Raw genomic sequence first — 14,543 nt, 5'->3', positions numbered from 1 at the left:
TATCGTATAAGACCACTATTATAAGATCTTGAGAAATAGTATAAACTGAGAAGAACACATACTTCTGTGGTTACGAGGGAGGGAGGGTGGGAGAGGGTTTTTTACTGATTAATCAGTAGATAAGAACTGCTTTAGGTGAAGGGAAGGACAATACTCAATACATGGAAGGTCAGCTCAACTGGACTGGACCAAAAGCAAAGAAGTTTCTGGGATAAACTGAATGCTTCAAAGGTCAGCAGAGCAAGGGCGGGGGTTTGGGGACCATGGTTTAAGGGGACTTCTAAGTCAATTGGCAAAATAATTCTATTATGAAAACATTCTGCATCCCACTTTGAAATGTGGCGTCTGGGGTTTTAAGTGCTAACAAGCGGCCATCTAAGATGCATCAATTGGTCTCAACCCACCTGGAGCAAAGGAGAATGAAGAACACCAAGGTCACATGACAACTAAGAGCCCAAGAGACTGAAAGGGCCACATGAACCAGAGACCTACATCATCCTGAGACCAGAAGAAGTAGTTGGTGCCTGGCCACAATCGACTACTGCCCTGACAGGGAGCACAACAGGGAACCCCTGAGGGAGCAGGAGATCAGTGGGATGCAGACCCCAAATTCGCATAAAAAGACCATACTTAATGGTCTGACTGAGACTAGAGGAATCCCGGCGGTCATGGTCCCCAAACCTTCTTTTGGCACAGGACAGGAACCATCCCTGAAGACAACTCATCAGACATGAAAGGGACGGGACAGTGGGTAGGTGAGAGATGCTGATGAAGAGTGAGCTAATTATATCAAGTGGTCAATTGAGACTGTGTTGGCATCTCCTGTCTGGACGGGGGATGGGAGGATAGAGTTGGAAGCTGGCAAAATTGTCACGAAAGGAGAGACTGGAAGGGCTGACTCATTAGGGGGAGAGCAAGTGAGAGTACGGAGTAAGGTGTATATAACCTTATATGTGACAGTCTGACTTGATTTGTAAATGTTCACTTGAAGCTCAATAAAAGTTAATAAAAAAAAAAAAAGAATGTTTCAAGATCTATCCTTAAGTACAACGCTGTCAGTGATAGGATAATATCCATATGCCTACAAGGAAGACCAGTTAATACGACTGTTATTCAAATTTACGCACCAACCACTAGGGCCAAAGATGAAGAAATAGAAGATTTTTATCACTGCTACAGTCTGAAATTGATCGAACATGCCATCAAGATGCATTGATAGTTACTGGCGATTGGAATGCGAAAGTTGCAAACAAAGAAGAAGGATCAGTCGTTGGAAAATATGGCCTTGGTGATAGAAACAATGCTGGAGATCGAATGATAGAATTTTGCAAGACCAACGACTTCTTCATTGCAAATACCTTCTTTTACCAACATAAACGGTGACTATACACATGGACCTCACTAGATGGAACACAGAGAAATCAATTGACTACATCTGTGGAAAGAGACATTGGAAAAGCTCAATATCATCAGTCAGAACAAGGCCAAGGGCTGACTGTGGAACAGACCATCAATTGCTCATATGCCAGTTCAAGCTGAAACTGAAGAAAATCAGAGCAAGTCCACGAGAGCCAAACTATGACCTTGAGTATATCCCACCTGAATTTAGAGACCATCTCAAGAATAGATTTGAAGCATTGAACACTAGTGACCGAAGTCCAGACGAGTTGTGGAATGACATCCAGGACATCGTCCATGAAGAAAGCAAGAGGTCACTGAAAAGACAGGAAAGAAAGAAAAGACCAAGGTGGATGTCAAAGGAGACTCTGAAACTTGCTCTTGCGCATCGAGCAGCTAAAGCAAAAGGAATAATTGATGAAGTAAAAGAACTGAACAGAAGATTTAAAAGAGCCTCTTGAGAAGACAAAATAAAGTATTATAATGACATGTGCAAAGAGCTGGAGATGGAAAACCAAAAGGGAAGAACACACTCAGCATTTTTCAAGCTGAAAGAACTGAAGAAAGAATTCAAGCCTCGAGTTGCAATAGTGAAGGATTCCATGGGGAAAATATTAGATGATGCAGGAAGCATCAAAAGAAGATGGAAAGAATATACAGAGTCATTATACCAAAAAGAATTAGTTGATATTCAACCATTTCAAGAGGTGGCATATGATCAGGAACTAATGGTACTGAAGGAAGAAGTCCAAGCTGCTCTGAAGGCATTGGCAAAAAACAAGGCTCCAGGAATTGATGGAATATCAGCTGAGATGTTTCAACAAACAGATGCACTGCTGGAGGTGCTCACTCGTCTATGCCAAGAAATATGGAAGACAGCTTCCTGGCCAACTGACTGGAAGAGATCCATATTTATGCCTATTCCCAAGAAAGGTGATCCAACTGAACGTGGACATTATAGAACAATATCGTTAATATCACAAGGAAGCAAAATTCTGCTGAAGAGCATTCAAAAATGGCTGCAGCAGTATTTCGACAGGGAACTTCCAGAAATTCAAGCTGGATTCGGAAGAGGATGTGGAACCAGGGATATCATTGCTGATGTCAGATGGATCCTAGCTGAAAGCAGAGAACACCAGAAGGATGTTTACCTGTGTTTTATTGATTATGCAAAGGCATTCGACTGTGTGGATCGTAACAAACTATGGATAACACTGCAAAGAATGGGAATTCCAGAACACTTAATTGTGCTCATGAGGAACCTTTACATAGATGAAGAGGCAGTTGTTCAGACAGAACAAGGGGATACTGATTGGTTTAAAGTTAGGAAAGGTGCGTGTCAGGGTTGTATTCTTTCACTATACCTATTTAATCTGTATGCTGAACAACTAATCTGAGAAGCTGGACTATATGAAGAAGAACAGGGCATGAAGATTGGAGGAAAACTCATTAACAACCAGCATTATGCACGTGACACAACCTTGCTTGCTGAAAGTGAAGAGGACTTGAAGCACTTACTAATGAAGATCAAAGACCACAGCCTTCAGTATGGATTACACCTCAACATAAAGAAAACAAAAATCTTCACAACTGGACCAATGAGCAACATCATGATAAATGGAGAAAAGATTGAGGTTATCAAGGATTTCATTTTACTTGGATCCAAAATTAACAGCCATGGAAGCAGCAGTCAAGAAGTCAAAAGATGCATTGCGTTGGGCAAATCTACTGCAAAGGACCTCTTCAAAGTGTTGAAGAGCAAAGATGTCACATTGACGACTAAGGTGCGCCTGACCCAAGCCGTGGTATTTTCAATTGCATCATATGCATATGAAAGCTGGACAATGAATAAGGAAGACCAAAAAAGAGTTGATGCCTTTGAATTGTGGTGTTGGCGAAGAATATTGAATATACCATGGACTGCCAAAAGAACGAACAAATCTGTCTTAGAAGAAGTACAACCAGAATGCTCCTTAGAAGCAAGGATGGCAAGACTGCGTCTTACACACTTTGGACATGTTGTCAGGAGGGATCATTCCCTGGGGAGGGACATCATGCTTGGCAGAGTACAGGGTCAGCGGAAAAGAGGAAGACCCTCAATGAGGTAGACTGACACAGTGGCAGCAACAATGAGCTCAAGCATAACAACGATTGTAAGGATGGCGCAGGACTGGGCAGTGTTTCATTCTGTTGTGCGTGGGGTCGCTATGAGTCGGAACCGACTTGAGGGCACCTAACAACAACACAGCAACAATAGCTAATGATTTCGGGCATTTTCTCATGTGTCCATTAGCCTCCGGAGTGTCTTCTTTGGTGAAGTGTCTGTTCATATTATTTGCCCATTTTCAGTTGGATTATTTGTCTTTTCATTGTTGAGATGTTGAAGTATCTTATACATTTTAGAGATTAGACCTTTGGCAAATATATCGTAGCCAAAATTTTTCCCAGTCTATAGATTCTCTTTTTACCCTTTTGACAAGTTTTTTGATGAGCATAAGTGTTCAATTTTTAGGAGTTCCCAGTTATCTAGTTTATCTTTTTGGTGTTTGTATATTGTTAGTTATGGTTTGTATCCTAGTTATGCCATATATTAGATCCCTTAGTGTTATCCCTATGTATTCTATCTTGTGAGATCCACGTGTATAGTCACCATTTATGTTGTTAAAAAAAGGTATTTGCTATGAAGAACTCATTGGTCTTGCAAAATTCTGTCATGCGTTATCCAGCATTGTTTGTATCACCAAAGCCATATATTCCAACTACCAATCCTTATCCTTTGTTTCCAAATTCCACATTCCAGCCACCAGTAATTATCAATTCATCTTGATTGAATGTTTGATCAATTTCAGACTGCAGAAGTTGGTAAAAATCTTCAGTTTCTTCATCTTTGGCCTTAGTGGTTGGTGCGTGAATTTCAACAATAGCCTATTAACAGGTCTTCCTTAAAAAAAAAAAAAAGCTTGCTGTCAAGTCGATTCCAACTCTTAGAGACCGTATAGCACTGCCCCATAGGGTTTCCAAGGAGCAGTTTGTGAATTCAAACTGTCAGCCTTTTGGCTAGCATCCAAACGTTTAACCACCGTACCACTAGGGCTCCTTCTTCCTTGTAGGTGTATGGATGTCATCCTATCACTGACAGTGTAGTACTTCAGGATAGATCTTGGAATATTCTTTTTTGACGATGAAAACAACACCATTCCTCCTCAATTTGTCACTCCTGACATAGTAGACTATATGATTTTTTGATTCAAGATGGCCAATACCCATCCATTTCATCTCACTAATGCCTAGAATATCAATGTTTATGCGTTCCATTTCATTTTTGATGACTTCCAACTTCTTAGATTCATACTTCATACTTTACATATTTCAATTATTAATGGATGTTTGCAGCTACTTCTTATTTTGAGTTGTGCCACATCAGCAAATGAAGGTCCCAAAAGCTTGACTCCATCCTTGTCATTAAGGTTGACTCTACTTTGAGGAGGCAGCTCTTCCCCAGTCATCTTTTGAGTGCCTTCCAACCTGAGGGGCTCATCTTGTGGCATTATATCAGACAATGTTCTGCTGTTATTCATAAGGTTTTCACTGGCTAATTCTTTTCAGAAGTAGACTGTCGGGTCCTTCTTTCTAGTCTGTCTTACTCTGGAAGCTCAGTTGAAACCTGTCCACCAAGGGTGACCCTGCTGGTATTTGAAATACCAGTGACAAAGCTTCCAGTATCACAGAAACACGCAAGCCCCCCCAGACAGATACGTGATGGACACACTGACAGACATCTGTGGAAAGAGGTGATAGCTCAATATTATCAGTCAGGAGAAGGCCAACTGCAAATAGACCATCAATTGCTCATATGCAAGTTCAAGTAGAAGTTGAAGAAAATTAGAACAAGGCCACAAGAGCCAAAGTACGCCCTTGTGTATACCCTACCTGAATTTACAGACCATCTCAAGAACAGATTTGGATGGGAGGGTAGAGAGGTTAGAGAGGGTTAGAAACTGGCAAAACAGTCATGAAAGGAGAGACTGGAAGAAGGAAGCAGGCTGACTCATTAGGGGGAGAGTAAATGGGAGTATGTAGTAAGGTATATATAAGCTTACATGTGACAGACTGATTTGATTTGTAAACTTTCACTTAAAGCACAATAAAAATTATTTAAAAAAAAAAAGAATAGATTTGATGCATTGAACATTAATGATCGAAGACCAGATGAGTTGTGGAATGACATCAAGGACATCATACATGAAGAAAGCAAGAGGTCATTAAAAAGACAGGAAAGAAAGAAAAGACCAAAGTGGATATCAGAAGAGACTCTCAAAGTTGCTCTTGAATGCAGAGTAGCTAAAGCAAAAGGAAGAAATGATGAAGTTAAAGAGCTGAACAGATTTCAAAGAGCAGCTTGAGAAGACAAAATAAAGTATTACAATGACATGTGCAAAGACCTGGAAATAGAAAACCAAAGCAGAAGAACATGCTCAGCATCTCTCAAGCTGAAAAAGAAATTCAAGCTTCAAGTTGCAATATTGATGGATTCTACGGGGAAAATATTAAACGACACAGGAAGCATCAAAAGAAGTCATTATGTCAGAAATAATTGGTCGGTGTTCAAGCATTCAAGAGGTAGCACGTGATCAAGAACCGATGATACTGAAGGAAGAGGTCCAAGCTGCACTGAAGGCATTGGTGGAAAACAAAGTTTCAGGAATTGATAGAATACCAACTGAAATGTTTCAACAAATGGATGCAGCTCTAGGAGCACTCACTTGTCTGTCAAGAAATTGGAAGACAGCTACCTGCCCAACTGTTGGTGGCTCTCTAGCCACAGCAGCAGAGTAGGGTCCAGTGATGGGCAGAGGTGTGTATGAGGCTAGGTCAGAGGGAGGTGGAAAAGGAAGAAAGAGAAGAGAAAAACACTTTTAATCTAAAAAAAAACTGGTAGTGTGGTGGGGGCCAGCAAGTGGGCATGGGGCAGACCCAAGGTCAGGTTGGACGGGAAGAGATATGATGTGTGGGGTTAGGTGGGAGGGAGAAAGAAAAGAAAGAAACAAAAGTTAAAAAAAAAAAAAAAAAAAAAGTGGTGCTGCAGAAGCTGGCAGGTGGGGACGGGGCAGACCCAGGGAGGTTGTGGGCTGATGGCTCTTTAGCCAGCGGTGCAGCATGGCCCTTTGGGGGGGGGGGTGGTGTAGGGGGCTAAGTGGGAGGGAGAAGGAAAAGGGAAAGAGGGAAAGAAATGGCATGGTGGGAGCCAGCCGGTGGGACAGATTGGACCGGGGTGACCCTGAGTCAGTGTCTCTCTAGCTGAGCAGCCTAGCATGGCCCATCAGGAAGGGGTGCAGGTAGGGTGTGGGGCATAAGGGTGAGGGTTGGGAAAGTGTGTTTCTCTGGTTACCCAGTGCTCTGTCTCCTGTTCAGAGCTCCGTGAAAGTTGCTTTCCTATACCCCCTATCAAGAGCCATTGCTGGCTGTGCTCCAAGATGGTGACACTGTGCCATATTAGCTAGCAGGTGACCTCCATTCCATAGCTTTCCTCGTTCTCTGTTCTCCATCGGTTTCTTCTTTCTTTTTGGTGCTTGATCTAGTTCTTTATCCCTTCATTTGTTGCCTAAGGTTCAAGGATTGATGTTTGTATCTCTTTTGTTAAGCCTTTCGGGTCTTTGATGCAGAGGGACGGCATGGTTCATCTGTCTGTAGTGCCACGTTCACTCTACCTTTAGATGTTTTTTTAAATGACTTTCTTTTCTATGGTACCTTAAAGCTTTTTAAAGCATAATTTTTCCTTTTTTGTTAAAGAATGTGCACAATTGTAAAGCTTTCATCTTGTTATTCTTAAAAATCACTGTACATGCTAAAGTCATTGTTAAGCTCACAAATAAACCATATTATTCTTTTATCAACAGAAATATTGATTGGGAACTTACATTGTGCTGAGCACTAGAATTACAAATGATGTCCCAGACTGTTTCTGATATGGCAGGACATTTTGAGGCTAGCTGGCAGGATTCTAGCATAAAAATGAAGGACAGGTGCTAATTATGAGAGGTGCTTGGTACATGTCAGTTGGAAAACTAAACATTCTGGCTGAACTGCTGCGTCATTGCCGTGGTTTGGCCTGAACTGTCTTTACTAACCAGAGCACTGGAGCTTCTGCTTAAGCCTGGGAGTAACAGGACAGAAAATCCCTCTCTTGGCTCATGGCATTACCCTTTGCCCCAGAATGAATTCACAAAAACATTGCTGACAGTCTAAGAGATTCTGAGTAATAAGATATCAGGAAAAGCAGCCCCAAGATAGAGAAGAAAAAGGACATTACTGGATCATGATGTCATTTTTCTTTCCTTAGGAAAGTGAGGGATGCCACCGGAGTCGACATCAACATGCGTGTGGGCGTGCACTCTGGGAATGTGCTCTGTGGCGTGATCGGGCTGCAGAAGTGGCAGTACGATGTGTGGTCACATGACGTCACGCTCGCCAACCACATGGAAGCTGGAGGGGTCCCCGGGTAAGGCAGAGCATTGGGTTTCCCGCTCCAGGGTGACATCAGGTTAAGAGTGGTGGGTCAATAGGCTAGTGGCTGCTTAAAGGTCAGTGGGTTCCCATCATCCCTGCTAGTGCCGTGTTACTCCCAGTTGGCCCCTGAAGTTACTTAGTGAAATATGGACTCCACCACCCCCAAGGCCATTGGCCAAAGACTGTAGAAGCAAGCTTCCAGTTATACACTCTTCCTTATATGCAAATTTATGGCTGGAGAACTGACTTAAATATGTTGTATCACGCAGTCCAGAAGTGCAGTGTCTCTGTTACTGATGACCTCCAAACCCAATACTATTAAAATGAGCAAATGTAGCTTCCATTTCTGGTTAAAAGAGTGTGTCTTTCAGACAAGAGGGTCTTGGTGCAAATGCTATCATTTGGAGGAACTTAAGGGCAAGTGTTGAGAAAGAAAACCCATACTTTTACACCAATCAGCACACTTTCTAAAATACCTTTGCCATGTGTTTCAGAAGACAGTCTTCTCACACAAAAATTCAGCATCATCTAGCTTTATTTGCTGTAGCTCACCACACCCTCCGTGGTTCCTGTGAGTGCAGAGAAGCTCCAAGTATTAGTAGCACCTGGTCTCTAGGGACATCTTTCCAAAATAGTTAATAGAATATAAACTTCAATTAAAGTCACTGTTCCCATGAGCATAAAGCCATTCCTTCATTTGGGAGAGAAGAAATCATTTCTGAAGTCACAGATGAATAGAAAATCTGTCTTCACATTTACCTCTGTACGTGTTGATTTTGCTTTTAAAATGGAATTTCAGGCGTGTTCACATTTCTTCGGTGACCTTGGAGCACTTGAATGGAGCTTACAAGGTGGAAGAGGGAGACGGTGATATCAGGGACCCGTATTTAAAACAGCACCTGGTGAAAACCTACTTTGTCATCAACCCCAAGGTCAGCGTTGTTGTAGAGAGCTATGATTAGCTTAGTATTTCTGGGGTTGGAGTGGGGCATCCGTGGGTGGTACATATAGTATACTTGGCTGCTAACCAAAAGGTTGGTGGTTCAAGGCCAGCCACAGGCATGTTGGAAGAAAGGCCCGGAAACCTACTTCCAATAAATCAGCATTGAAAACTGCATGGGGCACAGTTATACTCTGACACACATGGGGCTGCCATGAGTCAGAATCAACTCCACGGCCCCTGGTTTCTGGGAGAGGAGGGGCAGATTACTTATATGGTTAAGTGTTTTTAATAAAGAATCAATGTAATTCTTTGCTAGTTTTTGCCTCTAAAATAACACTAAATGCACGTGGTGGTTCCATTATGGCAAAAAAAAAGCCTCTAGACATGAATTTAAATATTCATTAAAGAAACATTTGGACTGAGCCATTTGTCTGTACAATGAAGGTGTTGATCAGTGTGCGTTCTTGGTGTTGAGTCGCCATGTGTTTATGTCAGTCAATGATGCTTCAGAAAGTCTCGTAATGTGCCCAGCCTTGAGTACCCGGCAGGTGGGACACTATATAAAGAGAAAGGTCTATTTTGACCAAGCCCTCAGGAGATAATAACCTAATGAGATGACGTAGGGTGAACATTTAAAAAAAAGGGCCACAGAAGAAAATTTTAGAAGATAAATAACTCTCACATATTTGTGCATGTGTGTGTGTGCAGACGTATTTAACTTCTGTACAGTAAGAACCTCTGTTACCTGGCAGACACTGAGCCAGTCATAGTGTCAGTGAGCTCTCTCTCACTGTGTCTGCACCAGGAATCAGACCAGAGCAGGGGTAGGTAGAGCCCCCATCTCTTTTAACCCTTCCCAAATCCCTGCCAAGTGGACATCATCCCTATTTACAGATTAAGACTCTGAAGCTCAGAGAGGTTGTATAAATTTCTCAGGATCACACAGCTAGTAAGTACTGCAAATATAGCCAGAAAGTCCTCTGAGCAGTCAAAACCCAAATCATAAAATCAGTAGGATCAAGTTCATGGGCTTGTCCTTATGGTAGTGCCCCTGAGACCCCATCCAGGGGGAGTTAAACATCCAGCTAACTCGATAATTGACCTGGGCGTACATGCATCCCAGCAGGAAGAACAGCAAGGAAAAGAGGCCCAGAAAACCTGTACAAAGGACGTCGTGTTTAGGCAGAGAACACCAAAGCGCCCATACGTGACACTACGCACCATGAGAGAAACAGCCCCCAATCCCTACAATACTCGCGTTAGGAAAACACAGCCATCAAGAAAAAGTAAAATGGATCAGCATATTCTGTTTAAGACTCTAATTTATGAAACCGCTCATTAAAATGGCTGTAGTCTTTCCTAAGTTTTAATTAGAGTAAGTTTTTTTCTCTGGAAGAATTACCCATTCAAACAGCTTGGCCCCAACAGTTCTGAAGGCATGAGGGCAGAAGCCAAAAGAACAAACGCAGTGATCTTAAAGGAATCAGCGTAGCCGAGTGGAATGTCTCCGAGGGCTGGGTATGGGCACGCATCTACTAGAAGAAGGGCTGCAGGTGCACCTGTGGCCCACCTGGTGTCATCGTTGTTTCTTCCCACAGGGAGAACGGCGGAGCCCCCAGCACCTCTTCCGGCCCCGCCACACCCTGGACGGAGCCAAGATGAGGGCATCTGTGCGCATGACCCGGTACTTGGAGTCCTGGGGAGCAGCCAAGCCCTTCGCACACCTGCACCACAGGGACAGCATGACCACCGAGAACGGCAAGATCAGCACCACGGTAGGTCCCTCCGTGCACCCCACAGCACCACAACAGGTCCCTCCATGCCACCCCACAGCACCACAACAGGTCCCTCCATGCCACCCCACAACACCACGGTAGGTCCTTCTGTGCTGCCCCACAGCGCCACGGTAGGTCCCTCCATGTACCCCAACAGCACCACGGTAGGTCCCTCCATGCACCCCAACAGCCCCAGCACTAGAGGACAGCTGATCCCCAAAGCAGAGGCTGCCGATCCCATGCCAGAGGACCACGCTCACCATCTCCTTCTCAGAGAGCCTGTTAAAAACAATCAAAACACAAAGAAATTGAGACATAAGTTTTATTCTGAGTGCATTCTGTATGCATGCAGGGAGATTGTATTGTCTCTAAAAATTAGTGGCTCAAAGTAGGCCAGTTACAATTGTTTAAAAAAATAAACTTTCAAATTAGCTCAAAACAATAATGTAATATTTTATTGTTTCATGATTTAATAAGCAATTTGGAAACCGGGGGAGCTCAAGTCTCCCCCCATGAAGAAAAATGCTCCCAAGGACTGGAGATTTCACAGAAGCTCAGATAACTTTTTGCTTAATGAATGAATACAAGCGTCCATGGACACAAAGTACTTACTGGTTTCTGATTTAGCATTTAAAAAGCAATCCCTGAAAATCTGACCCTTTACCCACTTGTAACTATGAGACCTCTTAAAATTAAAATTAAGGAAATGCAGTCTTTTCCATTAAATCACGAGTAATGAATGGCTTTGTTATTGACTACCACTTTTGGGCCAGGAAAGACAAATTTAGAATGTCGCAGAACAGCTCTTGGTAAAAAAAAAAAAAACAAGTGAAGACTTTTGCAGTTTGGGTTCATGGATAAGAGAATCCCCTTGAAGTCGAAATTAGGTGTCTGTCTTTTTTTTTTTTTTTTTTCCACACAGCTGTTGGGATATTAGTGAGCATCAAGCCTGCACCCCTGAGGGTTTCAGCCTAGAATGATTTTGCATTATAAATTGATAAACCAACACAGCATTCCATACGACTGAAAATGGCTACTGAATACAGTTGAAATTTTTTTATTCTCTTTTTTTTGCTGCCATGAAGTCGAAAGCCTTGAAAATCTTAATAAAAAGACATATAAACATATGGTACCCTTGGAGTTTGAGAGGCACCATCAAGACTGGGTCTTTGTAATGCAAATTCAGGCCCTGTGCCTTCTTTTACTGTTGTCTCTCTCTTACATGACTCTACTTCAACATAAAATAAAACACTTAAGCACCTTACCACAGGGACATGTGCCATAAGATCACTGAAATGGAGACAGAAAATAGGAAGACACATGCTGTTGTTAGCTGCCGTCAAGTTGGCGCCAACTCACGCCAACCTATATGTACAACAGAACCAAATATTGCTTGGTCCTGTGCCATCTTCACAATCGTTGGTAAGTGTGAATCCATAGACACGTAGGAGGAAAGAAAAGCCCTTTTATCTAAGCACCTAGAACAATCCCAATCGTATTGTTAGATTTTGAGACTCTCTCCAAGTGTAAATTCACATTTAATGGAGTTAACTGTATTAGGCATGCAGTTGAGGGACAAAAGAAAATGTAACGTGACCTAGTTCTCATTGGTGGCTGAAAAGAGACACGCTGGGCCGTCAGGAAACTGAATTTGTTCTGTTAGTAAATTACAGAAGGGTTTGACCAGATGTACAGAACAGTGGGTACCATCAAGTTGATCCCGACTCAAGGCTACCCTATGAGACAGAGTAAACTGACCCATGGGGTTTTCTAGGCTATAATTTTTATGGCAACAGATCGCCAGGTCTTTCTCCCATGGAGCCACTGGTGGGTTCAAACTGCCAACCTTTCAATTAGCAGTCAAGTGCTTAACTGTTGTGCCACCAGCAGTACAGTGAGTTCCTCATTTCCTGAGTCCTCCAGCACGCTCAGAAAAGCCAAGAGCTCAGCATTAAAGTGTCACTATGGATAGAAAGAGAGGTGATGGTTGTACAACATGGTGGATGTAATTAATGTCACTGAATTGTGTACTTAATTATACAATTAATGATTAAAAGGGCAAATTTTATGATATATTAAAAAAAAAATCCCGCTGCCATCAAGTCGATATGATATATAGATAATACATATAACCACAATAAAACCAACAACAACTACAAAGCCAAGTCCACGGTTCCTGTTTTGGCATGGCTGAATTGAGGTACTCTTTCTGGCAGTGATTAGAAGGTGGGGCCGTTGGCCTCTTTGACGTTTGTCATCAGCACAGGGGAGACGGAGCTCCCACTGACTTGAGCAGAAAGATGTGTTCTGGGGCACCTGAAGGTCACGCCTGGTTGTGTTTATCAAGTTGCTCCGTCGTTGTGTAGCCATGACAGGGAAGGAAGTGATGCTTTGGAAAGGAAAAGCTTTAGTGACATTTATTAGCACACTTAGCACTGCCCAGGTATGGAGGGAGCTCTGAGGCCACCAGGGCTCCTCACAGCCCCTCTTGTGGGTCACAGGCGAGTCTAACCTTGGATGCACCCAGGAGAAGGCCATGCCACCACCCATTCCTCAGTGGAGGCTTGCATGTTGCTATGAGGCCGAACAAGTCTCAGTGGAGCTCCTAGACTAAGACAGACTAGGAAGAAAGACCTTGCAATCTGCTTCCAAAAATCAGCCAGTGAAAACCCTGTGGACCACAAGGGTCCAAGCTACAATGAATCGTGGGGGTGGCGCAGGACTGGGCAGTATTTCCTTCCATTGTGCATGCGGTCACTGTGACTCAGGGGCAGGCCTGAAAAAAAAAAAAAAAAGGCCTGAAGGCAGCCAATAATAACAACAAGAACACACGGCATGCAAAACAAAACTCAAATTTTTTAAAAAGTCTAGACTTACTGGACTAGTTGAGACTGGAGGACTCCCTGAGACTATCGCCCTAAGATACTCTTTAAACCTTGAACCAAAACTACTCCTGAGGTCACTTTTAATGAAGTAACAGAATGGCACAAAGGATATTACCCATGAGTATGGTGCTCCAGTAAAAAAACCAGCTATATGAGACCAAAAGGCCAACAATCACTCTAAAGTAAAGGTGAGAAGATAAGGGGGCCAGGGAAACTACAGTACTGGGAACAGAGCAACCAGAACGCAATTAAAAGGAATGTGGACACTGAAAAATGTAACTAATACCACTGAACAATTCGTGCAGAAACTGTCAAATGGGAACCTAATTTTCTTTGTAAGCTTTCACCAAAAACATGAGAAGATACTATTAATATGCCGATGATATACGTCAGTATATAAATGTAAAAAAAAAAAGAGCACACGGCAAACCCCACAGGGACCCTGTGCCCCACAGCTCCCAGCCTCCAACAACTGTGCCCCCAACTGGCAAGGACCAGTGTTCTTGTTCTCGCTTACTTATGTTTCTCTTCTCTATTTCCTTCGCTCCTTTCTTAACTAAGAAAAGAAATGTAATCTGACAAAAAGTCGTGATCCTTCAGAAAGTCGACAAGTGGAACAGCCAGAACAAGCCCTATACAGGGGCTTGCATTATAATGTGAAAGACAGACCATTAGTAGGAAAACAAATAAACAAAAAGATCATTTTGGTTGCTGCCTAGTGGTGTTGAGAGTGAGTGGGGTGGCCACTCTGGCTGGAGGGCTGAGGACATCTCGGAGAAGGAGCAGAGCCATGGCTGGTGTGGCCACCACGTCATGAACAATGAGCAGAATGGCACAAGATCAAGTAAGGAGGTATCAGGAGAGGTAGGCTGAGGTAAAGGGTCCCTATTTCATGATAAGAGTCATGGGAAGACATTGGAGGATCATAAGCAAGGGACGGATGTGGTACAATTTATGCTTTCGAAAAATGGGGCGAAAGTGGAGGTAGTAGACAAATTAGGAGGCTATCTCCAAGTGAGAATGATGCCATCTTAT

At 42.9% G+C, this 14,543-nt stretch overlaps 1 protein-coding gene across 3 annotated transcripts in view; it reads left to right on the top strand.

Annotated features, from left to right (window-relative positions):
* The window catches only part of ADCY2 (adenylate cyclase 2), a 527,505-nt gene that overhangs the window by 363,844 nt on the left and 149,118 nt on the right, over positions 1-14,543 (top strand). For all 3 annotated transcript variants that reach the window (XM_049860641.1, XM_049860650.1, XM_049860633.1), the window contains 3 exons: positions 7,739-7,897; positions 8,705-8,837; positions 10,447-10,623. In XM_049860641.1, the coding sequence (XP_049716598.1) occupies positions 7,739-7,897; positions 8,705-8,837; positions 10,447-10,623 (469 nt within the window). The remainder of the gene's footprint in view (positions 1-7,738; positions 7,898-8,704; positions 8,838-10,446; positions 10,624-14,543) is intronic.

Source organism: Elephas maximus, chromosome 2, assembly GCF_024166365.1.
Source record: "Elephas maximus indicus isolate mEleMax1 chromosome 2, mEleMax1 primary haplotype, whole genome shotgun sequence".
Lineage (NCBI taxonomy): Eukaryota > Metazoa > Chordata > Mammalia > Proboscidea > Elephantidae > Elephas > Elephas maximus.
This window is presented reverse-complemented; position numbering and strand designations above follow the sequence as displayed.